General features: G+C 45.2%; 2 protein-coding genes across 2 annotated transcripts in view; one reads left to right on the top strand and one right to left on the bottom strand.

Moving 5' to 3' along the window:
• The window catches only part of SDCBP2 (syndecan binding protein 2), a 31,008-nt gene extending 8,919 nt beyond the window's left edge, over window positions 1–22,089 (top strand). The window contains exons 4-9 of the mRNA XM_063959134.1: window positions 2,088–2,188; window positions 3,200–3,361; window positions 3,459–3,634; window positions 13,975–14,146; window positions 20,881–20,972; window positions 21,447–22,089. Of these exons, the coding sequence (XP_063815204.1) occupies window positions 2,088–2,188; window positions 3,200–3,361; window positions 3,459–3,634; window positions 13,975–14,146; window positions 20,881–20,972; window positions 21,447–21,501 (758 nt within the window). The 3' untranslated portion in view covers window positions 21,502–22,089. The remainder of the gene's footprint in view (window positions 1–2,087; window positions 2,189–3,199; window positions 3,362–3,458; window positions 3,635–13,974; window positions 14,147–20,880; window positions 20,973–21,446) is intronic.
• Window positions 22,090–22,173: 84 nt separating this feature from the next.
• Window positions 22,174–27,562, bottom strand: part of SNPH (syntaphilin) — a 30,977-nt gene continuing 25,588 nt past the window's right edge. The window contains 7 exon segments of the mRNA XM_063959132.1: window positions 22,174–23,957; window positions 23,959–24,009; window positions 24,011–24,292; window positions 24,294–24,433; window positions 24,436–24,577; window positions 24,579–24,735; window positions 26,539–26,688. Coding sequence (XP_063815202.1) covers window positions 23,781–23,957; window positions 23,959–24,009; window positions 24,011–24,292; window positions 24,294–24,433; window positions 24,436–24,577; window positions 24,579–24,735; window positions 26,539–26,688 — 1,099 coding nt within the window. The 3' untranslated portion in view covers window positions 22,174–23,780.

The raw sequence follows: 27,562 nt of genomic DNA, 5'->3' as shown, positions 1-27,562 counted from the left end.
TCCTGAATGATGGCTTTAGCCTAGCCCCAAATAAATGCTCCGACCCAAAACCTTCAGACATGACCTCTTCCACATGAACTAAAGCACTGTAGCTGTGGACATTTAAAGGTAATGCAAAAAGTAGTGAAAATTAAATGGTCTCATAGGTCTGAGCAAGGAAACTACTATAGATAGATTTTCAGGTTATCCTTTTATTGCAACAGAGGAATAGCTGCTCCCTAAGGAAATTATCAATGCTATGTACTAAACTTAACACGCAGTGACTCCTCCAGGAAATCGGACACTGTGCTAAACAGATTCGTGGGCTGGCCAGATACTGCGGTAGAGGGATCAGATGATCTATCTCCTGTGAGTAAGCCTCCATAGGCATAAAGCAGTTTACGCTAGTTGAAGATGGTGTCAGTTAAAGAGAGTTTGGTACATAGAGTCAGACCGTAGTTCCCAATTAATAACAATGAGAACTGCTGTCTGCATTGCTAATTATCCCTCTGCAGAAGATTTCTGAATTCATAAAATTAGCAGAAACTGCAGTTTCTACTTATTTTATTAAAAAACAAAACCCTTGATAAAGGGGCTTATTTATCACGACTCAAATTTAAAAATGGGGATGTGATATATAATTTTTTGTGGAAACACCCAATGTGAAATCTGACAATGTCTCTTGCCAGGAGACGTGCCCCAATAAGAGCCTGTACTTGCAAAGAGCTTGAAGCTGTGTGATGGCGTAACTATCACACCGCCTCCTAGTTCAGGTCCCCCACAGCTACTTCGCTGGAACAATTTGTAAAACAGTAGCCCATAGGCTACTATAGGTGAACTCCATCTGGGCCATGCTTTGCATTCTGGAGCTGTGTAGATTCATGGGTATGGGACTCAGAGTCGATAGTGTCTAGGTTGACACACATTAGGTCAACACCTATTGGTCGACAGTCACTAGGTCGACACCAGATATAGGTCGACATGAACAATGTCAAGGAAAAAGGTCAACATGGGTTTTTGTGTGTTGTCTTCTTCGTAAAGTGACGGGGAACCCTAATTAGTGCACCTCTTCGCTCGCCATGCTTTGGGCAAGGTGCCTCACTGCTCGGCACCGGTTACCATTCCTGATTGTAGTCCACGTGGATCATAAAGTCTGAAAAAGTTTAAAATATTTAAAAAATGTGAAAAACTAATTTCAACCTTTTCCTTGTCGATCTAATAGCCGTGTCAACATACAGATGGGTCCATCGTTATCTTGACTAGTTTTCTGCGCCTAGTCACAACATGATTTATTAGCATAATCCCTTCATCTATTGTTCTCATCTGCAATACAATACAGAGAACAATACAGCAGGGGATTAAGTCATTACAGCAGGGGATTAATTCCGACTGGCCAGTCTCAGTTAATCCTATTAAAGGTCAAGATAAATGTGGACCCATCTCTACTTTATGTGTCGACCCATTCAATGTCGACCAATAGGTGTTGACATAATGTGTGTCAACCTAGAGTCAGGATGCCAGATTCATATGGGGACTGCATTTGTGGTCCGAAATGGAGGGACTGCAGCAGATCTCAGAGATGGTAGACATGGAAGAGCCTTACTATTTGCAGGTACCCACCCAAAAATGGCTGCTTTTGGTGGCTATCCCACAAATATTAATCGTTAAATATTCCCCTAAGTAATGATGACCTGTTATTTCCAGCATGCTCTGTTGCTGCAGGGTTGCAAAGCTTGGTGTTATAGTAAAGTAGTTTAGCATGGCATGGGGAACTTAAATCCGTATTTATGGTTGATACAAAACCTTGTTTAGCAAACACTGCAGTATATCTACAAGGCTCCCCCATGTGGAGGATTGAGATTACTACATCCAGAAAAATAAAAAGCTAATAAAAATATAAATTCTATTTACAAACTAGCACAGTTCATAAATAATTAATTGTATTGGTACTAAATGTTATTTTTAAGTAACAAACATAACACAAATATATTTGATTGTTATACAAATACCTAACTGTGGCACACAAAATAGCATTAGATCACTTCTCAAAGCTTTGTCCATTTGCTCAGAATATGTGCTCATCATTATTGTTATCTGATTTGACATAGGCTTATATCCAAACCTGACTGAACTGAGTAATTACATGGGTTTATCATTGACTGATGAAGAGTTACAACTTAATATGTCATTGGTTCCATCTGGAGGGAACGTGAGTACAAATCTCTAGTCACCTGTATTTTTAACTAATATAAGTTTGGCTGAATCTATGTATATTCAATCTATATATTCAATTAGGAACGTCACTGTGGAAAATGTCACTTATTCCATTCCATAGAATGTCTGTCTGCGCATTAACAGGGACACCTTAATGGTAAACCTTTACTTCATAATTTCCCTTGAGAACGTGACTACTGGGTGACCTGGTTCCTTAGGGAACATATTCCATTTAACCATAATATAATAAACAAGGTAGTTACTGTTCATGTTACACTACACATAAACCATAAACTGTACTTACTTCTCTGCTTTTATTTTTAATGCAATTTTATAGTGACTTCAATTGAAAATACACCATTTCTTTCATAGAGCCTTGAGTCCTGTTGGAGAAAGAGCGCTATATAAATAAAAATTATTATTATTATTATTATTATTATTATAGGGGCAGATTTAGAAACACTGTTATTACAATCCAGGTTTTAAGGATATCCATGCTTGAATCCAGATACTTAAATCAAACTGCCTGAGCTACTAATTAAGTCAACTGCACTTAAGCATAAATATCCTTAAAAGCAGGACTGTAATGGCGGAGTTTGAGGACCTTTGTGGTAGGGTACAAATACTAGATTCATACAAACTGCAACCATGTTTTTCATTCATCCACCAAATCATTTTGCGTGTGCATGTAAACTCTTTTTATTTTATTCATATCCATTCTTGACTACTTTTGACTCAATTTTTCATGAGAACAAAGACCTATAAAGAGGTGTATTATTATACAGTACACAACCTTCCTTTTAGTTCAAGTATTCTTCAATACAGTGTAAGAATATACACTTTATCTCAGCAAGAGCATTATAGAACCTCTGAGTGTGGGTCCTAGAGTACCTTTCTAATAGCCACTACTATAACCCATCACTATCACATTCTCTTTGTAAATTGGCTTATTTTGGGATTTTAATGTTATTTTTCCTTTGTTCATAAATCTTTCTTTGGCAAGCAGGATGTGGCTATACCATATATTATCCCAGGAGGGCTGGTAGCTCCAGTCACAGGCAATGATATTGGTCTGAGACGTGCAGAAATTAAACATGGAATCCGAGAAGTGATCTTATGCAAGGACGAAAGTGGAAAGATGGGACTGAGATTAAAATCTGTAGACAAGGTGAGGAGAAGGAGCCAGGTTCATAAACAGAAATAGCAAGGATTGTTCTTGATCCGGGGAACCTGGAGTGTTGAAATAATGATCCATATCTTTTTAGGGAGTGTTTGTACAGCTGGTCCAAGTAAACTCTCCAGCTTCTCTGGTTGGCCTGCGGTTTGGGGATCAGATTCTGCAAATCAATGGCCAAAACTGTGCTGGATGGAGCAGTGACCGGGCACACAAGGCACTTAAGAAGGCTGGACAGGATAGGATTAGTATTATAGCGCGAGACCGGTAAGTCACACATAACATCATCAACAATATTTGGAGATCTTCACTAGTTGCAGTGAATATTCTAGGCAGAGAATGACTTTTTCCCACAAATGTGCTTGTAACCAATAGCAACAAGACTTTCCTTCATTAGTGTAGGTCAGTGTTTCTCAAACCCAGTCCTCATGAAACCCTAACCATGCTTGTTTTAAAGCTATCCTCAGGAATAATTAGTACCACCTGTACTTCTAGTGTCTTAACCTGTGATTCCACTAGAAGATCTGGAAAACATGCACTTTTAGGGTTCTATGGGGACTTTTTTCAGAAACACTGGTCTAGGTTTTACTGGATGGATCAATAATAAGCAGTTTGGTTTCTAAGGGGCCTATTCAATTGAGGGTGAAATACAAAAGCCCTGTGGTGCGTAGTTTTTCCTATTCAATTGAAGGAAAGAAAATGAGCTATGGTGATTTCTTTTTTTCCCTAGAGGACACTGGGAATCCATTTAGTACCATGGGGAATAGATGGGTCCACTAGGAGCCTTGGGCACTTTAAGAATTTGATAGCGTGCCCTGGATCCTCCCTCTATGCCCCTCCTACCAGACTCCGTTTAGAAAATGTGCCTGGAGGAGCCGGTCACGTCGGTGGAAGCTCCAAGAGTTTTGTGCATTTATTTTATCTGTTTGTTATTTTCGGGCAGGACTTGATGGCACCAGCCTGCCTACTACGTGGGACTTAGGGGTGGGGGCAACCTCTTGAAGGGTTAATGGTCCCATTCCCCGCTGACAGGACACTAGCTTCCGAGGGAACTATTCGCAAGCCCCACCACGGCGAGTGTACATTCCTACAGCACGCTGACACCCCTAACAGAGCCAGAAGATAGAAGAGTGGTGAGTACTAAGCCGGCGTCCCGGTTAGTGGGGCGCCAGCCATTATGGCGGCATGAAGATACGGAGATGCACGGCTTCTACAGGGTGTGGATGACTCTCCAGATTCAGTACACAGTGCGGACGCATGACGTCACATACACGCCCTGCGTTCGGCCAGCCACTCCCCCGTTTCCCCAGGCACGCTTGCTTTTTTTAGCACACTCCTGGAAAATGGTCAGTTACCTCCCAGAAACGCCCCTTTCCTGTCAATCACTCACCGATCATCCGTGCGACTGAAATGAGTCGCTCAGCCTTGTGTAAAACTGCATAGTTTTGTGTGAAAGTACTTTGCGCGTGTGCACGGCGGCCCATACGCATGCGCAGCTGAGCCGATTTTTTGCCTGATCGCTGTGCTGCGAACAACGGCAGCTAGCGATAAACTCAGAATGACCCCCTATATGTGTACACAGTACCCAGACTGGCATTACAGACTTAAAAGGCGACTGACTCCATTTTAGACACTAAAATCAGCAGCTCACCAGCGCCATTTTCCCTCTGCAGTGGACACAGTCGCTGAGTGAAAGGGACGCGAAGCTCCTCCGGAGAGACTCCAGATTACCTCAGTGGTACCATGGGGTCATAGCAGGGGAAGGGGAGCACTTACTAGTGTACTTAGTCCCAAATATGGGTACTTAATCTGCGACCCGGCTAAGCTTGGCATTAGGAGTAAGGACACTGTGTGCTGGCTCCAGGCTATCTCGGTGTCTCTCTTGAAGGGCTCTTTGTGGGTTAATTGTGCATTTAACCTTTTCCTGTGTGTGTGTGTGCGCACTGTCACAGTATGTCAGACAAAGAGTGTGTTTCATGTAAGGCACAGTGTTCCTCTTCTCCAGGAGGTTCACTGCAGTGTACTCAGTGCAGCATACCTTTCCAGGCTAGCGGGGCAGAGCCAGCTTGGCTGGATTCCATTTGGGGAATGATCTCCAATATTTCCACTACATTGTCCCACAATGAGAAAGAGATGCAATACTTAAGACAACCGATGACTGAGTTTATGAAAAGAGACTCAGTACCCAAACCAGTGTCTCAGTCCCCTGCCATTTGTCCGCAAAAACGTCCTTTGGCCCATACACTGCAGTCTGACTCTGATGATGAGGGGTCAGACATGGAGGAGGGGGAGGTGGACTCAGAGGTAGGGGAGGCTACTCTGTTACAGGGAATAGAGGCTCTCATAGAAGCTATCAGAGAAGTTCTGCATATCCCTGATAAGTAACAGAGGAGACTGAGGAATCTTATTTCAATATAAAAAAGAAATCCTCAGCCCCTTTTCCTGTGTCAAAGGAACTAAATAACCTGTTTGAAGAATCGTGGGTTAATCCAGACAGCAAATTTCAAATCCCTAAAAGGTTGATTTAATCTTTTCCCGTTTCTCCTGAGGGTAACAAAAAATAGTGGATGCATCAGTATCTAGGCTGTCACGGAAAATTGTATTGCCTGTCCCGGGTGCAGCCTCCCTAAAAGACACGGCTGATCGTAGAATTGAGAATGCACTCAAATCTTTGTATACAGCTGCTGGGGTGGCCCAGAGACCCACTATAGCATGTGGGTTGATTACTAAAGCCATCGCCAAATGGTCGGGTAACCTAATTGAGGTGTTAGGTACCTTGCCTCAGGGGGAGATTATTTTACTCCTGCAACATATACAGGACTCTGCGAATTTTATGGTGGAAGCCATAAAAGAAGTAAGATTGCTTAATGCACGCACCACTACCATGGCAGTGTCAGCACGCAGGATGGCTTATGACTATGGCAGTAGACTGCTGATACAGTCTCCAGGAAAGGCGTGGAAGGTCTACCCTTCACAGGAGAGGCCTTATTTGGAGATGAACTAGACAAATGGATCTCCAAAGCCACTGCCGGTAAGTCTACGTATCTTCCCTCTTCTGCTCCCCCAGCCATGAGGGCCTACTCAGGACCTAATCTACAGTCCTTTCGGACTGCCAAGGTTAAGGGCAAAACCAGAGGTTCTTCTACAGCCACCAGAGGCACTAGAGGAAAACCAGCAACTGCCGGTTCACGGGAGCAGAGCTCAAGCTCTGCTTCCTCAAAGCCTTCGGCATGACGGTGGGCCGCGATGGCTGGAGGACTGGCAGGTGGGAGCCAGACTAAACTTTTTTAGTCACATCTGGACATTATCATGCCAGGATCCCTGGGTCATAGCTCTTATTTCCCAGGGCTACAGACTGGAGTTTCAGGAGCTCCCAACTCACACATTTTTCAAATCAGGCTTACTAGTTTAACAGGAAACAAGTGTAACCTTACAGGATGCCATTCAAAAACTGGTACAGACTCAGGTCATTGTTCCAGTTCCACCTCATCTGCAAAACAAGGGGTAGTATTCCAACTTGTTTGTAGTACCGAAGCCAGACGGTTCGGAAAGACAGATTTTGAACCTCAAGTCGTTGAACCCGTAGTTACGAGTGTTCAAATTCAAGATGGAGTCTCTGAGAGCGGTGATCTCAGGTCTGTAGGAGGGGGAATTCCTAGTGTCTCTGGATATCAAGAATGCGTACCTTCACATTCCAATCTGGCCATCTCATCAGGCTTATCTACGGTTTGCACTGCAGGACTACCACTACCAGTTCCAGGCCCTGCCATTTGGTCTCTCCACAGCACCGAGAGTGTTCACCAAGGTGATGGTAGAGATGATGTTTCTACTCCGCAAACAGGGAGAGAACATAATTCCGTACCTGGACGATCTTCTGATAAAGGCTCCGTGTCCAGGGAGCAATTGTTGTACAGCATTGGACTCTCAACCAAACGACTCCTGGATGACAGGTGGATTCTGAACTTGCCAAAATCTCACCTGGAACCGACGCAAAGACTCTCCTTTCTAGGAATGATACATGACACAGAGTCTCAGAGAGTGTTCCTTCCCTTGGAGAAGGTTATGGAAATCCAGTCGATGGTTCGGGCTGTCCTGAAGCCAACCCAGATCTCGGGGCATCTGTGCATTCGCCTTCTGGGGAAAATGGTGGCCTCTTACAAGGTGCTTCAGTACGGAAGGTTTCATGCGAGGCCCTTCCAGCTGGATCTGTTGGACAAACTGTCCGGATCGCATCTTCACATGCACCAGAGGATCTGTCTGTCGCCAAAGGACAGAATCTCCCTTCTGTGGTGGCCACAGACTTCTCACCTCGTCAATGGTCAGAGGTTCAGGATTCAGAATTGGATTCTGCTAACCACAGACACAAGCCTCAGAGGTTGGGGGAGCAGTCACCCAGGGGGTACAGTTTCAAGGAAGATAGTCAGGTCGGGAAGTCGTCCTTCCAATAAACATCTTGGAACTCAGGGCAATCAACAACGCCCCTCTGCAGGCTTCATCTCTACTTCGGAATCAGGCCATTCAAGTCCAGTCGGACAATGTAACGGCAGTAACGTACATAAACCGACAGGGCGGAACGAAAAGCAGAACGGCAATGTCAGAGGGGTCAAGAATTCTCCCCTGGGTGGAAAAACATGCCGTGGCGTTGTCGGCGGTCTTCATTCCGGGAGTAGACAACTGGGAAGCAGACTTCCTCAGCAGACACGACCTACATCCGGGGGAGTGGGGCCTCCACCCAGAGGTGTTCCGGTGGTTTACACGTCGGTGGGGATATCCACAGATCGACATGATGGCCTCTCAACTCAACAAGAAGCTCAAGCGGTACTGTTCCAGGGCGAGAGACCCACAAGCAATGGCGGTAGATGCTCCGACAACTTCATGGGTCTACCAGGTAGTGTAAGTGTTTTCCTCCACTTCCTCTGATACCAAGAATTCTAAAGAGAATAAAAAGGGAAAAAGGTTCATGCAATCCTCATTGCTCCGGACTGGCCTCAAAGGGCCTGGTACGCGGATCTTCTCGAGATGCTGATCGAAGATCCATAGCCTCTACCTCTTCGCGCAGCTCTTCTGCATCAGGGCCCGTTCATCTATCAAGACTTACCGCGGCTACGTTTAACGGCATGGAAGTTGAACGGCTGATTCTAGCCAGAAGTAGGATTCCTGACAAGGTCATCCCAACTATGATCCAAGCCAGGAAGGGGGTAACGTTTAAACCAGGCATGTCCAAACTGCGGCCCTCTAGCTGTTGAGAAACTACACATCCCAGAATGCCCTGACACAGCTTTAGCATTCCCTGACAGCAAAACTGTCAGGGCATGCTGGGATATGTAGTTTCACAACAGCTGGAGGGCCGCAGTTTGGACATGCCTGGTCTAAACATTACCACGATATATGGAAGAAATGTGTCTCTTGGTGTGAAACCAGACAATATTCTGTAGTGGAATTTCATCTGGGACGTCTCCTGCTTTTTCTGCAGTCGGGCGTGGATGTGGGCCTACGCTTAGGCTCCATTAAAGTCCAAATTTCGTCCATGTCTATTTACTTTCAGAAACAATTGGCGTCTCTCCCTGAGGTCCAGACTTTTTGAAAGGTGTTCTACACATCCAGCCTCCCTTTGTGCTTCCCATGGCACCTTGGGATCTCAATTTGGTGCTGCAGTTCCTCCAAATCGGAATGGTTTGTACCGTTACAGGAGGTTAACGTAAAGTACCTTACGTAGAAGACCGTCACACTGTTGGCCTTGGCCTCAGCAAGACGTGTGTCAGAGTTGGGGGCGTTGTCTCACAAGAGTCCCTACTTAATTTTCCATGAGGACAGAGCTGAACTCAGAATGTGTCAGCAATTTCTTCCTAAGGTGGTGTCCGCTTTTCACATCAGCCAACCTATTGTGGTCCCGGCTGTGATGGACACCTCTGCTACTTCAAAGTCTTTGGGTGTTGTGAGGGCTTTGAAGGTGTATGTAAACAGAACAGTTCGTCACAGGAAATCCAACTCGCTGTTCGTTCTATATGATCCCAATAAAATTGGGTGTCCTGCTTCAAAGCAGTCTATTGCACGCTGGATCAGGCTCACTATCCAGCATGCTTATTCCTGGCAGGATTGCCGGTTCCAAAATCTGTACAGGCCCACTCTACTGAGTCGGTGGGTTCTTCTTGGCAGCTGCCCGGGTTGTCTTGGCTTTACAGCTCTACTGAGCAGCTACTTGGTCTGGGTCGAACACGTTTGCAAAAAGTTTTACAAGTTCGATACTTTAACCAAACTGAAGGTCCTCAGAGGCCAATCAGTACTGCAGGAATCTCAGCACTCTCCCACACGGTTTGGGAGCATTGGTACTTCCCCATGGTACTAAATGGATTCCCAGTATCCTCTAGGACGTAAGAGAAAATAGGATTTTCATTACCTACCGGTAAATCCTTTTGTCGTAGTCCGTAGAGGATACTGGGCGCCCGCCCAGTGCTTCATTCTTCCTGCACTGTTACTTGGTTAAGTATTCTGGTTTGTACAGCTGTTGCTGTTCATGTTTCAAGTTTGGTTAGCATGGCTTTCCTATTGTTCCGTGTGTGCTGGTTCATAATCTCACCACTTTCCTTATCTATCCTTCTCTCAAAGAATGTCCGTCTTCTCGGGCACAGTTTCCTAGACTGAGTCTGGTAGGAGGGACATAGAGGGAGGAGCCAGCACGCAGTTTCAAATTCTTAAAGTGCCCAAGGCTCCCAGTGGACCAGTCTATACCCCATGGTACTAAATGGTTTCCCAGTATCCTCTACAGCAGGCATTCCCAACCGCGGTCCTCAAGGCACACCAACAGTGCAGGTTTTAGTGATATCCAGGCTTCAGCACAGATGGTTAAATCAAATAACTGAGGTACTAATTAAGTCACCTGTGTTCAAGCCTGGATATCACTAAAACCAGGACTGTTAGTGTGCCTTGAGGACCGTGGTTGGGAAACACTGCTCTACAGATTACAAGAAAAGGATTTACCGGTAGGTAATTATATCCTATTTATTTTTCTCCCAGCCCCAAAGCAAGTCCAATTTTTTTTCTTAAAGTGTTATTTTAAAGGGAAAATTGTCACAACTTGTTTTGGAAGCCTTTGGACACCCACCTTATAAGTTAAGCAACTAGAAGTTTCCAATACGCTTAGCCAATAATTACCTGACATTGGCCCTCATTCCGAGTTGTTCGCTCGGAGATTTTCATCGCATCGCAGTGAGAATTCTCTTAGTGCGCATGCGCAATGTTCGCACTGCGACTGCGCCAAGTAACTTTACTATGATGAAAGTAAGTTTACTCACGGCATTTTCATCGCTCCGACGTTCGCATTGTGATTGACAGGAAATGGGTGTTACTGGGCGGATGCACGGCGTTTTAGGGGCGTGTGGCTGGAAACGCTACCGTTTCCGGAAAAAACGCAGGAGTGGCCGGAGAAACGGTGGGAGTGCCTGGGCGAACGCTGGGTGTGTTTATGACGTCAGCCAGGAACGAAAAGCACTGAACTGATCGCACAGGCAGAGTAAGTCTGAAGCTACTCAGAAACTGCTAACTCGTTTGTAATCGCAATATTGCGCGTACGTCGGTCGCAATTTTAAGAAGCTAAGATTCACTCCCAGTAGGCGGCGGCTTAGCGTGTGTAACTCTGCTACATTCGCCTTGCGAGCGAACAACTCGGAATGAGGGCCATTATTGCGTCAGTCCTCCTTCTCTGCCACCCTGACATGCAGTGGTGAGCAAATTTGTCTGCTCACCAGGCCCAGGATCTTCATGGCTTGTGCTGCTAACATGTGAGGTAAGGGTTGCGGGGTTGGAGGCACAGGATGGCTGCTTTGGAGGGGGCCAAGGGATTGTGCCAACACCAAGCGAGGTAAGGGGTGTAGGAGGCACCGGATGGCTTCTGAGCAGTGGGCCAAGGAATTGTGTCCTGTCCCCACCACCCTCCACATCATAACACAGGGATAGTGCAGAAGAGACGAGGTAGTGGAGGAGGAGACAGGAGAGAGGGGTAACCTCACACCTTAGAATAGGTCAGTAAAACATACCAGACCTGGCTACAGGGAGGGACAGGATCATTAGCCGCTGGACCCATCACCCTGATCCCTAGGACAGGCAGTAGCACAGCCGCGCAGAGAGGTCTTCTGCTGCCAAGAGGCAACAGTGCAGGAAGATGCAGAGGTGGCAGGCTGTCCTGCTTTAATTGATATTCCTGGTCAGATTTCAGTTTTTCTCCCCTGTGGGTTTTTGTCTTAAAAACTTCTGAAGCAATGTTTTTGAATACCATGGGTATTGGGAGCGCACATACCTGCGGTAATTCAAACTTGGTCACGAGGTCTGCATATTTTTTGTGGCAAAAATGTCACCCCCAATTGAATATGCCCCTATTACTGTATATTAAAATTACATCCATTGACTACTACACAAAGTGGACTTTTATAAAAAGCTGGTTTGCATTTACAATAAACTAACAAGTCAGCAGCTCATTGGGTATTATAAGTCACAAACCTAGTTGTCCTATTACCAAGATTTCCTAACTTTCCTCCAGTTACGCCTCATCTTGTATATAATCAAGATTAGTGTTACTAAAGGGCCTGATCTAAAAGCGTAATGGTATATTGTTACATTCACATATATTATGGAAACACTGCTATACTACGACAAAATGTAAAGACTTTATAATATGGCTTTATTCCACTTTATTTTTCTATAAATACTCAGTTAACAGACAAAATATTCCACACACATAATTCAAAAAATGCAATAAATTATGTTGACATCAGTGACCGTTCCATACTGTTACAGTAGGTAATGTGTGACTCAACTCACTGTGGAACTACAAGTCCCTGCATTCCCTGGTTTGCGGAGCATGCAGGGACATGTAGCTTCACAACATACGCCGAAAGCCTGTGGTAGCCTAGGCATGCCATACCGTTTCCTAAGCAGAAGCATAATTGTACAATGCACCTAGTAAACAGTCTTATACTACTTACTAACACTTATGTATCACCACTTTATTACAGGGCTAGTTATTTTTCTTTTCAGAGTTTGTCTAGTAATGCAGTACATTAAAAAAAAAAAAAAATGATTGGCAAAAGATTTTTCTTGATTTAGATAAGTTCAAAAATATTTTTTTTTTACTGTATAAGTATGCGTCCAATCCATTTAGAACGTGCTTGTCCTTAAAGTAACCTGACTGTAGAAACAGCTACTATAGCCGGGAGCCCGATCGTCGGCCATTCATACTACACCCCAGTCAGCTGGTCAGATGTTTCCTCGGGAATGTTCTAAGTCACAAAATCACTGCCTGTGTGTATGGGACTGGGCTATTTTAAAGTAGAAATATGTACACTTCTACAATCTCTTTTCTCTGAATGTGAAAATGGCTCCCTTAACACAGATTATTCAAGAGTTGTTCACTATATGATGCCATAATTCTTGGACCGTTCATACCAAGACACTTAACTACATCAATAAGTAAACCGGTTTGTAAAAAAAGCCAAAACAAACCCCATATATTAAGGTCCTAGGATAACAAAAAAAAAAAAAAACTAGAGCAAAAAACGTTTCAAGGAATATTAAACTTATGTATTCAATGTCTTAAATATATTGAGACTGACATATTTATAGAAACAAAATATTTTTTTTATCAGTTTAATCTAGTACAGGAATTCACAGTAATCAACATACCAGCAATATCTAGTACCGGTATACAACAAAGAACAGACCTCACATACATACACATATAGATAGAAATTTGAGACCCTGCTTGAAATCCTATGAAAAGGACGGAAACAAGCCCCAAATCATTGTAAGGGCACAAATGGTAGATGTAATGCCGCATTCTAAGGACAGAAGTCACAATGTTGGAAGGGCGGGAAACGCCCAGCAGGAACAAGGGCTGATGTGACATCGTGGCCACATGGAAGAGCTGCAGTCCCTAGGCGAAGGGGCGTAAGCTCCTAGCCTGAACATGGTGAAAGGAGGGCGTAAGACTCAATATATTTAAGACATTGAATACTTCAATTTACAAACCTAATATTCCTTAAAAGTTTTTTTTGCTTTCATAGGATCTTCTGTATAGGGTAAGGGAGGTACCCCAATACCAGCAATACCTTCGGGGATATAAAGCATATTTAGGAGAGCATATACAATCGGGATCACTGCGCTGGTTTTAGAGAGTTGATTTAAAAAAAAAAAAAAAAAAAAAAAAATAGCCCTAGGTGAGATATGCTTCTCAACTAGGTCCTAATTTTTTAAATCAACTCTATAGAATCAGCACGGTGATTCCAGTTGTATACTGTATGTTTCTTTTGTATCTAAAGCCCTCACCCGGCTTTATTTCATTTACTGCAGATTCTTTTACGGCTGGTTATCCATCCATTATTTTAATTGTCATATAGATCTGATATATTTGCCTGCGTCAGGAATCTGGAACAGCCAAAGCTGCTCATTAATCTAAAAATCTATTTAGGAGAGCAGTCTATGATCTTTTGTTCCAAACCCCATATATTACACATAGATGAAGTTTTAATATATGCTTTTTATATTTTGAAGTTATATTAAGTGAAAATTACGTATATAAATGTGACTTGCAGAGAGTGACCCATTGTTCTCCACAGGCCTTTCCAGCGCACAGTGACTCTGCAAAAAGACAGTGCAGGACACGTTGGTTTTATCTTTAAGAAAGGACAGATCACATCCTTAGTAAAGGACAGCTCCGCTGCCAGGAATGGCCTGCTCACTAACCACCACCTGTGTGAGATCAATGGGCAAAACGTTATTGGACTCAAGGTAAGTGGTTTCACATAGTATACAAAGTGACAGGGGCTAGGTTTGTGCATGTGCTCTCATGCAGTGTATAGGTCCAGTATAGATGTGCGCCTTCTTTCATAGTGTACATTCCAGTGGAGGGCAGTAACGGTCCAGTGAGGGGTGTATAGATGTGCGCCTTCTTTCATAGTGTACATTCCAGTGGAGGGCAATAACGGTCCAGTGAGGGGTGTATAGATGTGCGCCTTCTTTCATAGTGTACATTCCAGTGGAGGGCAGTAACGGTCCAGTGAGGGGTGTATAGATGTGCGCCTTCTTTCATAGTGTACATTCCAGTGGAGGGCAATAACGGTCCAGTGAGGGGTGTATAGATGTGCGCCTTCTTTCATAGTGTACATTCCAGTGGAGGGCAGTAACGGTCCAGTGAGGGGTGTATAGATGTGCGCCTTCTTTCATAGTGTACATTCCAGTGGAGGGCAATAACGGTCCAGTGAGGGGTGTATAGATGTGCGCCTTCTTTCATAGTGTACATTCCAGTGGAGGGCAGTAACGGTCCAGTGAGGGGTGTATAGATGTGCGCCTTCTTTCATAGTGTACATTCCAGTGGAGGGCAGTAACGGTCCAGTGAGGGGTGTATAGATGTGCGCCTTCTTTCATAGTGTACATTCCAGTGGAGGGCAATAACGGTCCAGTGAGGGGTGTATAGATGTGCGCCTTCTTTCATAGTGTACATTCCAGTGGAGGGCAGTAACGGTCCAGTGAGGGGTGTATAGATGTGCGCCTTCTTTCATAGTGTACATTCCAGTGGAGGGCAGTAACGGTCCAGTGAGGGGTGTATAGATGTGCGCCTTCTTTCATAGTGTACATTCCAGTGGAGGGCAGTAACGGTCCAGTGAGGGGTGTATAGATGTGCGCCTTCTTTCATAGTGTACATTCCAGTGGAGGGCAATAACGGTCCAGTGAGGGGTGTATAGATGTGCGCCTTCTTTCATAGTGTACATTCCAGTGGAGGGCAGTAACGGTCCAGTGAGGGGTGTATAGATGTGCGCCTTCTTTCATAGTGTACATTCCAGTGGAGGGCAATAACGGTCCAGTGAGGGGTGTATAGATGTGCGCCTTCTTTCATAGTGTACATTCCAGTGGAGGGCAGTAACGGTCCAGTGAGGGGTGTATAGATGTGCGCCTTCTTTCATAGTGTACATTCCAGTGGAGGGCAATAACGGTCCAGTGAGGGGTGTATAGATGTGCGCCTTCTTTCATAGTGTACATTCCAGTGGAGGGCAGTAACGGTCCAGTGAGGGGTGTATAGATGTGCGCCTTCTTTCATAGTGTACATTCCAGTGGAGGGCAGTAACGGTCCAGTGAGGGGTGTATAGATGTGCGCCTTCTTTCATAGTGTACATTCCAGTGGAGGGCAATAACGGTCCAGTGAGGGGTGTATAGATGTGCGCCTTCTTTCATAGTGTACATTCCAGTGGAGGGCAGTAACGGTCCAGTGAGGGTTGTATAGATGTGCGCCTTCTTTCATAGTGTACATTCCAGTGGAGGGCAATAACGGTCCAGTGAGGGGTGTATAGATGTGCGCCTTCTTTCATAGTGTACATTCCAGTGGAGGGCAGTAACGGTCCAGTGAGGGGTGTATAGATGTGCGCCTTCTTTCATAGTGTACATTCCAGTGGAGGGCAATAACGGTCCAGTGAGGGGTGTATAGATGTGCGCCTTCTTTCATAGTGTACATTCCAGTGGAGGGCAGTAACGGTCCAGTGAGGGGTGTATAGATGTGCGCCTTCTTTCATAGTGTACATTCCAGTGGAGGGCAATAACGGTCCAGTGAGGGGTGTATAGATGTGCGCCTTCTTTCATAGTGTACATTCCAGTGGAGGGCAGTAACGGTCCAGTGAGGGGTGTATAGATGTGCGCCTTCTTTCATAGTGTACATTCCAGTGGAGGGCAATAACGGTCCAGTGAGGGGTGTATAGATGTGCGCCTTCTTTCATAGTGTACATTCCAGTGGAGGGCAGTAACGGTCCAGTGAGGGGTGTATAGATGTGCGCCTTCTTTCATAGTGTACATTCCAGTGGAGGGCAATAACGGTCCAGTGAGGGGTGTATAGATGTGCGCCTTCTTTCATAGTGTACATTCCAGTGGAGGGCAATAACGGTCCAGTGAGGGGTGTATAGATGTGCGCCTTCTTTCATAGTGTACATTCCAGTGGAGGGCAGTAACGGTCCAGTGAGGGGTGTATAGATGTGCGCCTTCTTTCATAGTGTACATTCCAGTGGAGGGCAGTAACGGTCCAGTGAGGGGTGTATAGATGTGCGCCTTCTTTCATAGTGTACATTCCAGTGGAGGGCAATAACGGTCCAGTGAGGGGTGTATAGATGTGCGCCTTCTTTCATAGTGTACATTCCAGTGGAGGGCAGTAACGGTCCAGTGAGGGGTGTATAGATGTGCGCCTTCTTTCATAGTGTACATTCCAGTGGAGGGCAGTAACGGTCCAGTGAGGGGTGTATAGATGTGCGCCTTCTTTCATAGTGTACATTCCAGTGGAGGGCAGTAACGGTCCAGTGAGGGGTGTATAGATGTGCGCCTTCTTTCATAGTGTACATTCCAGTGGAGGGCAGTAACGGTCCAGTGAGGGGTGTATAGATGTGCGCCTTCTTTCATAGTGTACATTCCAGTGGAGGGCAGTAACGGTCCAGTGAGGGGTGTATAGATGTGCGCCTTCTTTCATAGTGTACATTCCAGTGGAGGGCAATAACGGTCCAGTGAGGGGTGTATAGATGTGCGCCTTCTTTCATAGTGTACATTCCAGTGGAGGGCAATAACGGTCCAGTGAGGGGTGTATAGATGTGCGCCTTCTTTCATAGTGTACATTCCAGTGGAGGGCAATAACGGTCCAGTGAGGGGTGTATAGATGTGCGCCTTCTTTCATAGTGTACATTCCAGTGGAGGGCAGTAACGGTCCAGTGAGGGGTGTATAGATGTGCGCCTTCTTTCATAGTGTACATTCCAGTGGAGGGCAGTAACGGTCCAGTGAGGGGTGTATAGATGTGCGCCTTCTTTCATAGTGTACATTCCAGTGGAGGGCAGTAACGGTCCAGTGAGGGGTGTATAGATGTGCGCCTTCTTTCATAGTGTACATTCCAGTGGAGGGCAATAACGGTCCAGTGAGGGGTGTATAGATGTGCGCCTTCTTTCATAGTGTACATTCCAGTGGAGGGCAGTAACGGTCCAGTGAGGGGTGTATAGATGTGCGCCTTCTTTCATAGTGTACATTCCAGTGGAGGGCAATAACGGTCCAGTGAGGGGTGTATAGATGTGCGCCTTCTTTCATAGTGTACATTCCAGTGGAGGGCAGTAACGGTCCAGTGAGGGGTGTATAGATGTGCGCCTTCTTTCATAGTGTACATTCCAGTGGAGGGCAATAACGGTCCAGTGAGGGGTGTATAGATGTGCGCCTTCTTTCATAGTGTACATTCCAGTGGAGGGCAGTAACGGTCCAGTGAGGGGTGTATAGATGTGCGCCTTCTTTCATAGTGTACATTCCAGTGGAGGGCAGTAACGGTCCAGTGAGGGGTGTATAGATGTGCGCCTTCTTTCATAGTGTACATTCCAGTGGAGGGCAATAACGGTCCAGTGAGGGGTGTATAGATGTGCGCCTTCTTTCATAGTGTACATTCCAGTGGAGGGCAGTAACGGTCCAGTGAGGGGTGTATAGATGTGCGCCTTCTTTCATAGTGTACATTCCAGTGGAGGGCAATAACGGTCCAGTGAGGGGTGTATAGATGTGCGCCTTCTTTCATAGTGTACATTCCAGTGGAGGGCAGTAACGGTCCAGTGAGGGGTGTATAGATGTGCGCCTTCTTTCATAGTGTACATTCCAGTGGAGGGCAATAACGGTCCAGTGAGGGGTGTATAGATGTGCGCCTTCTTTCATAGTGTACATTCCAGTGGAGGGCAGTAACGGTCCAGTGAGGGGTGTATAGATGTGCGCCTTCTTTCATAGTGTACATTCCAGTGGAGGGCAGTAACGGTCCAGTGAGGGGTGTATAGATGTGCGCCTTCTTTCATAGTGTACATTCCAGTGGAGGGCAATAACGGTCCAGTGAGGGGTGTATAGATGTGCGCCTTCTTTCATAGTGTACATTCCAGTGGAGGGCAGTAACGGTCCAGTGAGGGGTGTATAGATGTGCGCCTTCTTTCATAGTGTACATTCCAGTGGAGGGCAATAACGGTCCAGTGAGGGGTGTATAGATGTGCGCCTTCTTTCATAGTGTACATTCCAGTGGAGGGCAGTAACGGTCCAGTGAGGGGTGTATAGATGTGCGCCTTCTTTCATAGTGTACATTCCAGTGGAGGGCAATAACGGTCCAGTGAGGGGTGTATAGATGTGCGCCTTCTTTCATAGTGTACATTCCAGTGGAGGGCAGTAACGGTCCAGTGAGGGGTGTATAGATGTGCGCCTTCTTTCATAGTGTACATTCCAGTGGAGGGCAATAACGGTCCAGTGAGGGGTGTATAGATGTGCGCCTTCTTTCATAGTGTACATTCCAGTGGAGGGCAGTAACGGTCCAGTGAGGGGTGTATAGATGTGCGCCTTCTTTCATAGTGTACATTCCAGTGGAGGGCAATAACGGTCCAGTGAGGGGTGTATAGATGTGCGCCTTCTTTCATAGTGTACATTCCAGTGGAGGGCAGTAACGGTCCAGTGAGGGGTGTATAGATGTGCGCCTTCTTTCATAGTGTACATTCCAGTGGAGGGCAGTAACGGTCCAGTGAGGGGTGTATAGATGTGCGCCTTCTTTCATAGTGTACATTCCAGTGGAGGGCAGTAACGGTCCAGTGAGGGGTGTATAGATGTGCGCCTTCTTTCATAGTGTACATTCCAGTGGAGGGCAATAACGGTCCAGTGAGGGGTGTATAGATGTGCGCCTTCTTTCATAGTGTACATTCCAGTGGAGGGCAGTAACGGTCCAGTGAGGGGTGTATAGATGTGCGCCTTCTTTCATAGTGTACATTCCAGTGGAGGGCAGTAACGGTCCAGTGAGGGGTGTATAGATGTGCGCCTTCTTTCATAGTGTACATTCCAGTGGAGGGCAGTAACGGTCCAGTGAGGGGTGTATAGATGTGCGCCTTCTTTCATAGTGTACATTCCAGTGGAGGGCAGTAACGGTCCAGTGAGGGGTGTATAGATGTGCGCCTTCTTTCATAGTGTACATTCCAGTGGAGGGCAATAACGGTCCAGTGAGGGGTGTATAGATGTGCGCCTTCTTTCATAGTGTACATTCCAGTGGAGGGCAGTAACGGTCCAGTGAGGGGTGTATAGAGGTGCGCCTTCTTTCATAGTGTACATTCCAGTGGAGGGCAATAACGGTCCAGTGAGGGGTGTATAGATGTGCGCCTTCTTTCATAGTGTACATTCCAGTGGAGGGCAGTAACGGTCCAGTGAGGGGTGTATAGATGTGCGCCTTCTTTCATAGTGTACATTCCAGTGGAGGGCAGTAACGGTCCAGTGAGGGGTGTATAGATGTGCGCCTTCTTTCATAGTGTACATTCCAGTGGAGGGCAGTAACGGTCCAGTGAGGGGTGTATAGATGTGCGCCTTCTTTCATAGTGTACATTCCAGTGGAGGGCAGTAACGGTCCAGTGAGGGGTGTATAGATGTGCGCCTTCTTTCATAGTGTACATTCCAGTGGAGGGCAGTAACAGTCCAGTGAGGGGTGTATAGATGTGCGCCTTCTTTCATAGTGTACATTCCAGTGGAGGGCAGTAACGGTCCAGTGAGGGGTGTATAGATGTGCGCCTTCTTTCATAGTGTACATTCCAGTGGAGGGCAGTAACGGTCCAGTGAGGGGTGTATAGATGTGCGCCTTCTTTCATAGTGTACATTCCAGTGGAGGGCAGTAACGGTCCAGTGAGGGGTGTATAGATGTGCGCCTTCTTTCATAGTGTACATTCCAGTGGAGGGCAATAACGGTCCAGTGAGGGGTGTATAGATGTGCGCCTTCTTTCATAGTGTACATTCCAGTGGAGGGCAGTAACGGTCCAGTGAGGGGTGTATAGATGTGCGCCTTCTTTCATAGTGTACATTCCAGTGGAGGGCAGTAACGGTCCAGTGAGGGGTGTATAGATGTGCGCCTTCTTTCATAGTGTACATTCCAGTGGAGGGCAATAACGGTCCAGTGAGGGGTGTATAGATGTGCGCCTTCTTTCATAGTGTACATTCCAGTGGAGGGCAGTAACGGTCCAGTGAGGGGTGTATAGATGTGCGCCTTCTTTCATAGTGTACATTCCAGTGGAGGGCAGTAACGGTCCAGTGAGGGGTGTATAGATGTGCGCCTTCTTTCATAGTGTACATTCCAGTGGAGGGCAATAACGGTCCAGTGAGGGGTGTATAGATGTGCGCCTTCTATCATAGTGTACATTCATGTGAAGGGGAAGAGGCATGTACATGTTACAGTGTGCAAGTCCAGTGCTATGCTAAAATTGTGAGCTTTTAAGTCTAGTAAGAGAGTAATGTGTATTTCATCCTGGTATACATTTGTATTGTATGGTTCCAATTGCACTTCTATGTGTTTCTGTGAAAGGTGTGGGTGTACTTTGTTGTGGTGAATGAGTGTTACGTTAGTAGAATGTATCCTAAAGAATCCCAAGTAAAAATATCTACTCTATGTAAAAAAACCCCCAAAACATGCCCATACTGTCTCATGGATGTTGAAATGTGATAAAGTGTGGTCTCCTCCTTCTTACAGGATAGTCAGATTGGGGACGTTTTGGCATCCTGCGGCCGTACTGTCACTGTGACCGTGATCCCGAACATCATCTTTGAACACATTGTTAAGAGGTGAGAATTTACTTAAATCCCAATACGGATAGGGAATGATTGTAAATCAGTGGCTCATCTCAATCACACCCAACTGGGCAGGTTTTGAGGGCTTCCCTTTGTGGGTATAGGTGAAATAATCCTTATACAGCTGGCCTATTGGGTCCAGGGAGGGACATGGCTTATAAAAGTATTAAATCCGATGACTATGATCCAGTTAAAGATGGTTTGCACATTAGGGGGATTGTGATTTGAGCCTGTATATATTATGGATGAAGTAATAAAGGTGTACCCTGCGAGACTGAGTATGGATAATGATGGAGTGTACAAGAACAGAGTTGTAGGGGGATGTGTAAAATAGTTGGGGGGGGGGAGGGCATCATTATTATATGCATGGAGCTTGGATCCTGGTGTGAGCAGTTCTGTACAGATAATGGTAAGGCTAGTAGACTACTTCATGCGGTTGCTGTGACCAATGATTTACATTTCTTGCAGTATGTCCTCAGGACTCGTGAAGAAATCCATGGATCACTCTATACCAGAGGTGTAACATGAGCTCTCCAGGATGAATGGATGCCAACTCCAGCTGTTTCCACACTCTGTTGCTCTAGCTGCATGTAATACAGCTGCCAGGGTGGGGGACAAGCACACTTCTGACATGCACTTTTATACCCTTTGGTTTCTCCTGTGGGGGGAGGAGTAGAACCCTCCACCCATGATTATCCTAACCCTCCAGTGAGGTGCTCCCTCATCGTATGGCTCTAAAAACAGACAGGTGCTCAAGACCATTTCTGTAACTAACACATGGCAGGATTGTTCTTTGATAACCAGTCTCTGCACATTGTCGGTCATGTAACTTTCTCCAGATTGTCAGCAGGGAATCCCAAGAGTCCAACCCCACAATCAGAGGTGAAAGATTAACATGATATAGATAGGACAGTACATCACTTGACACTTTCTGCCGTCTTGACATGTACATTACTCTGTAAAATGACTGTTGTATTGTGTTACATATATACTTTGCTATATTTAACAATATACCACTGTTTAGGTACTTGTGTATTAAATTCAATGTTAGGACTTAAAAAACAAAACAAAAAAAAAACACTAATAAAATCTTACCTGTGGCTGGTCCTGATATACACCCCAAATGTGTAATTATTATACAGCAGAATTTACAGAGATTACCCCAGCACAAGACAGACTACCAGTAGAACGGACATGGCTCATTATGTGGCTCAGGCCAGTTTAATACATTCAGCAGGACAGACAGCAAATGACAAGCAACATCAAAAATATATCTCTTTCTATAATAATAATAATAATATATATATATATATATATATATATATATATATATTATTATCTCTATAGAATTGTTGGAAGTGACTTCATTTCAAGATCAGCTACATTTACCTGTCCACAAAAGCTTAGTGACAGAGTCAGAAGACCAGATGCATGGACTCCATTGGTCCAGACTTATGAAATTGAGGGGACCAGGTAAGTGCAAAAAAACAGATTTCACAAGTGCTTTAAATACAGTATGTCAGCTTAGGCCCGGACCCTGTGGAGTATGCGACAATCCCCATACGCACCTCCTAGTGAGAATTAAACACAGTTCAGTGTGAGTGACCAGCACAGACACCAGAACTGCTGCAGGGGATGTATTAACAGAGATGCTAGGTCATCAGAGGGCTTACATAACAAAAGACATCGGCCCTTGGGTGCGGACGGCAGTGCTTAGCAGCGTGTTCCTGCACCGTGCCAGTTTCTGCACAACCGTTACACAGCCACGATCTAACAGCACAGTGACAAAACCCAGCATTCGTTCGTCTAAAACAAAGATATGACACTGCAGTATTAGGAGGTTTGTGTACACAAAGGGGAGGTAGGAGCACCGTGCACTCATTCTGGGATAGGCAGTATTTAGCCCAATACGCACACACTTCAAGGTGGGGTACATAGCTCTGGGTCACATGCAAAATGGACCAAGACACCTGGTATACAAAGTGCATCTACAGGGCGCCTTTCCTGCAGACTGCAAGGTCGGATGACCATGACCGCAACAACCAGCAGAAAAAGGAGAGAAACTATATTATATACACATACACACACAAAAAACAGCATTGTGGGTGAAAAAGTGCAAGGACAATCGAGGTGACACTAGGACAAGTGTAGACAAAACCAGCACATAGCATGCACCAGTCTACATATTCACAGGACTCGCCAACACACAACATATATGGTTACAGACTACATTCAATGGTAATGGACTGCATCCTCACTCTGTTGGACTCTATGGTGTGCTGGATTACATGGCAAAATACAATGTATACATGAGAGAAGGTGAGTGCCTGTATGTGTACATGTACTTCAGTGGGAACATGAACAAAACCTGGCACAAACATACTTCTTCACAAGTCATTAGGATCTGCCCAACTGTGACATATGAATAGAGACAGCTGAACATCTATATTGGTGTGGTCTGATCAGCAGCGTCTATGCATCTGCTCTAGTTACTACGGACCAAAGGAGTGAGTCATGGGGATCACCATCAGTCACTAGTCCATGGTCTCCTATGATTAGATGCCGTCACCCAATTCCTGACATTTACCTTGTCCTTGGGTCATTAACCCTAAGGTAGAGTATGTGACCATGGTCTGTAACACTTTCACAACAAATTATATAAATGTACACAATCTGCTCAGTCACCGACCACAGAGTACCACCTCCCCACAACATCACCTCTTTTCTCTCCCATTAATTCACAAACAAGACTCCAGGGGGCAGAGTCCTAGTGCTGAGTGGTGTGTCAGAAGACAGGTAGTGTTAGGGCTGACTGTTGGAAGCACTGACTGGACGGCAACTAATCCTGCGGATTGAGTGCAGAGCAACAGAGCAGCAGCCGCGCATCAGGGAACTGATATTATATACAGGTTGACCTGGACGCCTCTGCGCACGGCATAGCCAGGCCACGGTAGGTACTACAGGTATCAGTACAGCCAAAAAGGTCCACCACAAAATGCCGACTCCAGTAGCTTAGTGGAGCATCAGGCCTCCTCTACTCCTCCAGTTTCTGCCCCAGAGACTCCATCTGTGACCAGCACCACACAACTTGGATCAAGACTGGCAGCTTCTGCATCTGTGTCATCCTTTGCCGTGGGACTGCAAGCTGCTTGTGACTGGAGCACCTTCTCTATGATTGCATCTGGCTCAGGGGTGCCAGGGGCATAGTCTGTCTGCACGCCACAATCACTCACACTGCTAGCCTGAACACCAGCTTCTGCACACAATGGTGGGGGCTGTACAGCAAGACACAAGGGACCTTCCCCCAAGGCAAAACTCTGTACCAGAAGAAACAGCACTGCTGTCATCAGGAGCAGCATAACCGCTATCCCCAGTGTCCTGAGAGTGGTGATCTCCAACAGGAGCCTCACTCAGTTTGGTGTAAGTTGAGCTACGTGTAAGGGAGCGGGCTGGCGATCCCCAGTGGAGCCCCCTCCTTCGGCACCCTGTGCCGTTCCATCATGTGCCAGCTCCATGTTCTGCAACAGGGTTTCCAACTTGCGGTTCTGCAGGTTAATGTCAGCAAAGTATTTCTGGACTCCCATGTCACCCTCTCCCAAACCGCCCACGCACATCTTCCATAACCTCACGGAGCTGCTGGATCTCTCTTTGTGCAGTTTTCAATGCCAGCTGTGCCTCTACCCGATGACACTCTTCCTCTATCCAATCTTCCTGCATCCGGCTGAGTTGGGACTTCAGCTCATCAACCTCCAAGTCTCTAAATCATTATGGAAGATGAGTAGGATTAAAAAAACAAAACAAAAAAAACACATATGAGGTGAAAGAACGAGGGAGGGTGTGATAATACAGAAGGTTAAATGGGTGGAGGAAGGGGGACACCAGACAGAGTCTGATAAACAAGTGAGAGATGAGAAGAGACCTCAAAATAATACATTGGATAACAAGGTCTATGAGCAGCATAAGGCTTAATACAGACTCAGAAATCAATATATACACATTACAGGAAACAAACAGTACCATTTAAAGAGTACATGAGAAGACTACCATTTTGCAAGTGCCACCAAGGAGGCCGCCATTTTAGTGCAATGAACCATATTTATGAGAAGGCAGATTATTCAGATCACAAAGAACCAGTTACATCACTGAAGCATGATGCAGTGTTCAAGTCAACAAAATGGCCACTTCAACTCTGTGTAGCATTAAGTATATTAAAACATTTCAGAATAGGTTTTATTCCAATAATAAAAACAAAGTAGTATTATTATACAAGAGAGAGAGAGAGAGAGAGAGAGAGAGGAGAGAGAGAGAGAGAGAGAGAGAGAGAGAGAGAGAGAGAGAGAGAGAGAGGAGAGAGAGAGAGAGAGAGAGAGAGAGAGAGAGGAGAGAGAGAGAGAGAGAGAGAGAGAGAGAGAGATGTGGAGAAAGAGGGGAGACTGGTGATAGGAGAGAGGCCGAGGGGAGAAGAACCAGGACAGAAATGTGGAGGAGAGAGAAGAGTGACAGATACGGAGGAAGGGGATTGGGGGTGCATATGGAAAAATACTGAGAGGGCGACAGAGGAGAAAGAAAGTGGAGAGAAACCTGCAACATTGGCCACGATAGTTAGCAACCCGGCCAATGATGGGTCTAAAATACTAGTATTTTTATACAGCTCAAATGCTGTGTATTACTGAGGAGTATACAGATGTGTCCTGTTGCTGCAGTCACCCCAAACAGCCCTTCTCAGCGCACCTGGTCCCATGTCACTCAGTTTGTGCCTAACGTTTGTCACTTGAAAATGCATCCTGACTCGTTTCATGTGAATGTATTGGTTAATTTGATACGCAGTTTGAATCTGTATACGAAGTGATATGATGCGGTAGCCATGGTTTGTTTTTTTTCATGTCACATTCCATTGTGCTTCCTATACAGACTCAGACGAAAACAGATATACAAGCATCGTATATCAATCAGCGCAGTCTCATGACATGTTTGCAGCAAAGACATATTTTGGGGTGAAAAGGACACACACAAAAAAAGATGCTTGACGCAAGCAGAGTTGCACGGGACCTGTCGGCTCACTCGCATCAGGCACCTCGTTCCGCATGGAGAATTAAGGCTAGTTGTAGGAGGACACCATATCTGTATACAAAATAACTGTAGCATGTATACTTAATTTAAAATGTCCATTGTGCTCTATTAGACTTCTCTACAGCAAGTTACCATTTTAAGAAGGAGGTGCTTAAATGAGCGGACAGTGTGTACAACTTGGTGATGTAACAGCAGCTTACATGACTGCAGTCTTGGCTTTTTAACCTGTATCAGATGCAGTTACAATACTGTATGAAATGTGAGAGGCTTCAGTTGTCTAATAAAATAGGAGGCAAAACTTATTGTATAGTAGTACTGCAGTGGAATACTGGTTACCACTAAACAGTGTATCTTACCTTCATGGTTAACATTTTAAGGGTCCTGAATGGATTCCAAATTGGTCTTTATAAGTAGAAAGATGAAATGTTGGCCATATTTTACGATTCAGAATCATTAAGGTAATTACCCTGAAGGCTACAGTTGGCCTCACCTCTCTTGTAGAGCGTCCTGCATATCTTTCAGCCTGGCACGCAGGTGTCGTATGCAGACTTCTTTCTGCTGCAAGGGGGTGAGGTACTGTTCTGGGGTGGGTGGCTTAATCCCATGGTTTTCACTGCACAGACTATATTTGTTTGAGCGCCTGTGAAGAGATAAGCAGATATACATTTCAGCATATGTATCTAATAGAGAAAAGAAATGTACAATTACCTCTAAAAGTAAAAGCAAAAATACTTGACATGCTATTGGGCCAGGCCAAATCATGATCAAGATACTCAATATTCTAAAGTTTATTATTTACTATTATTTGGGACTTCACAGTGGTATTTTAGGTCAGGTGTGACCCAAAATAGCCCCAGTAGTCCAGGCATTGTTACATCTACAGGTATGATCCTGTAGTGTGCACAGAAGCTGACCCCCAATTAGCCTACATTCATTTCCTCAGAACACAGGACATAGCTAAATAAATGTAACCTTATATCACCCACTCCCCTCTACAGCATATGTGGAATCAACTTGATTATAGACCGGCTGTTCAGAACAAATTTATTAAGCAGACATTACGAGGACAAGACATAGGTTTTCCATCATTTCACCTGTCTGCTTCAACCGTCCCATTTACGTTACCCCAGTAGGAGCGCAACCTACTTCTATAGAGAATCATCTATACCAGGCATAATACAGTAATCCCAGAAGTAAAGCTTTGATGTTTATACCCTAGTATTCATTTTTAGATATTTTTCTGGTGGAAGAAGCAGAAATGTAAATCTTACAAAGCCAATGGCAACTAAAGTCTCTGTCACAAAACAAACAAATATATGTAGGATGTAGTAAAATCAGAGAAATCACTGCATTAGGGTGTATTTTTAACTGTTTGTTTAAAAGAAACATGCACCAACATATACCAGAAAGAGTATTAAACAAGTAACAGTCGTTCCAAAACATATTTCAATAAATAGGGAGGGAGAGGGTTGAAAGGGAAAGGGTGCTGCAAACTGTATACGGGAAATAAATTA

The sequence above is a fragment of the Pseudophryne corroboree genome, chromosome 3 (genome assembly GCF_028390025.1).
Source record: "Pseudophryne corroboree isolate aPseCor3 chromosome 3, aPseCor3.hap2, whole genome shotgun sequence".
Lineage (NCBI taxonomy): Eukaryota > Metazoa > Chordata > Amphibia > Anura > Myobatrachidae > Pseudophryne > Pseudophryne corroboree.
This window is presented reverse-complemented; position numbering and strand designations above follow the sequence as displayed.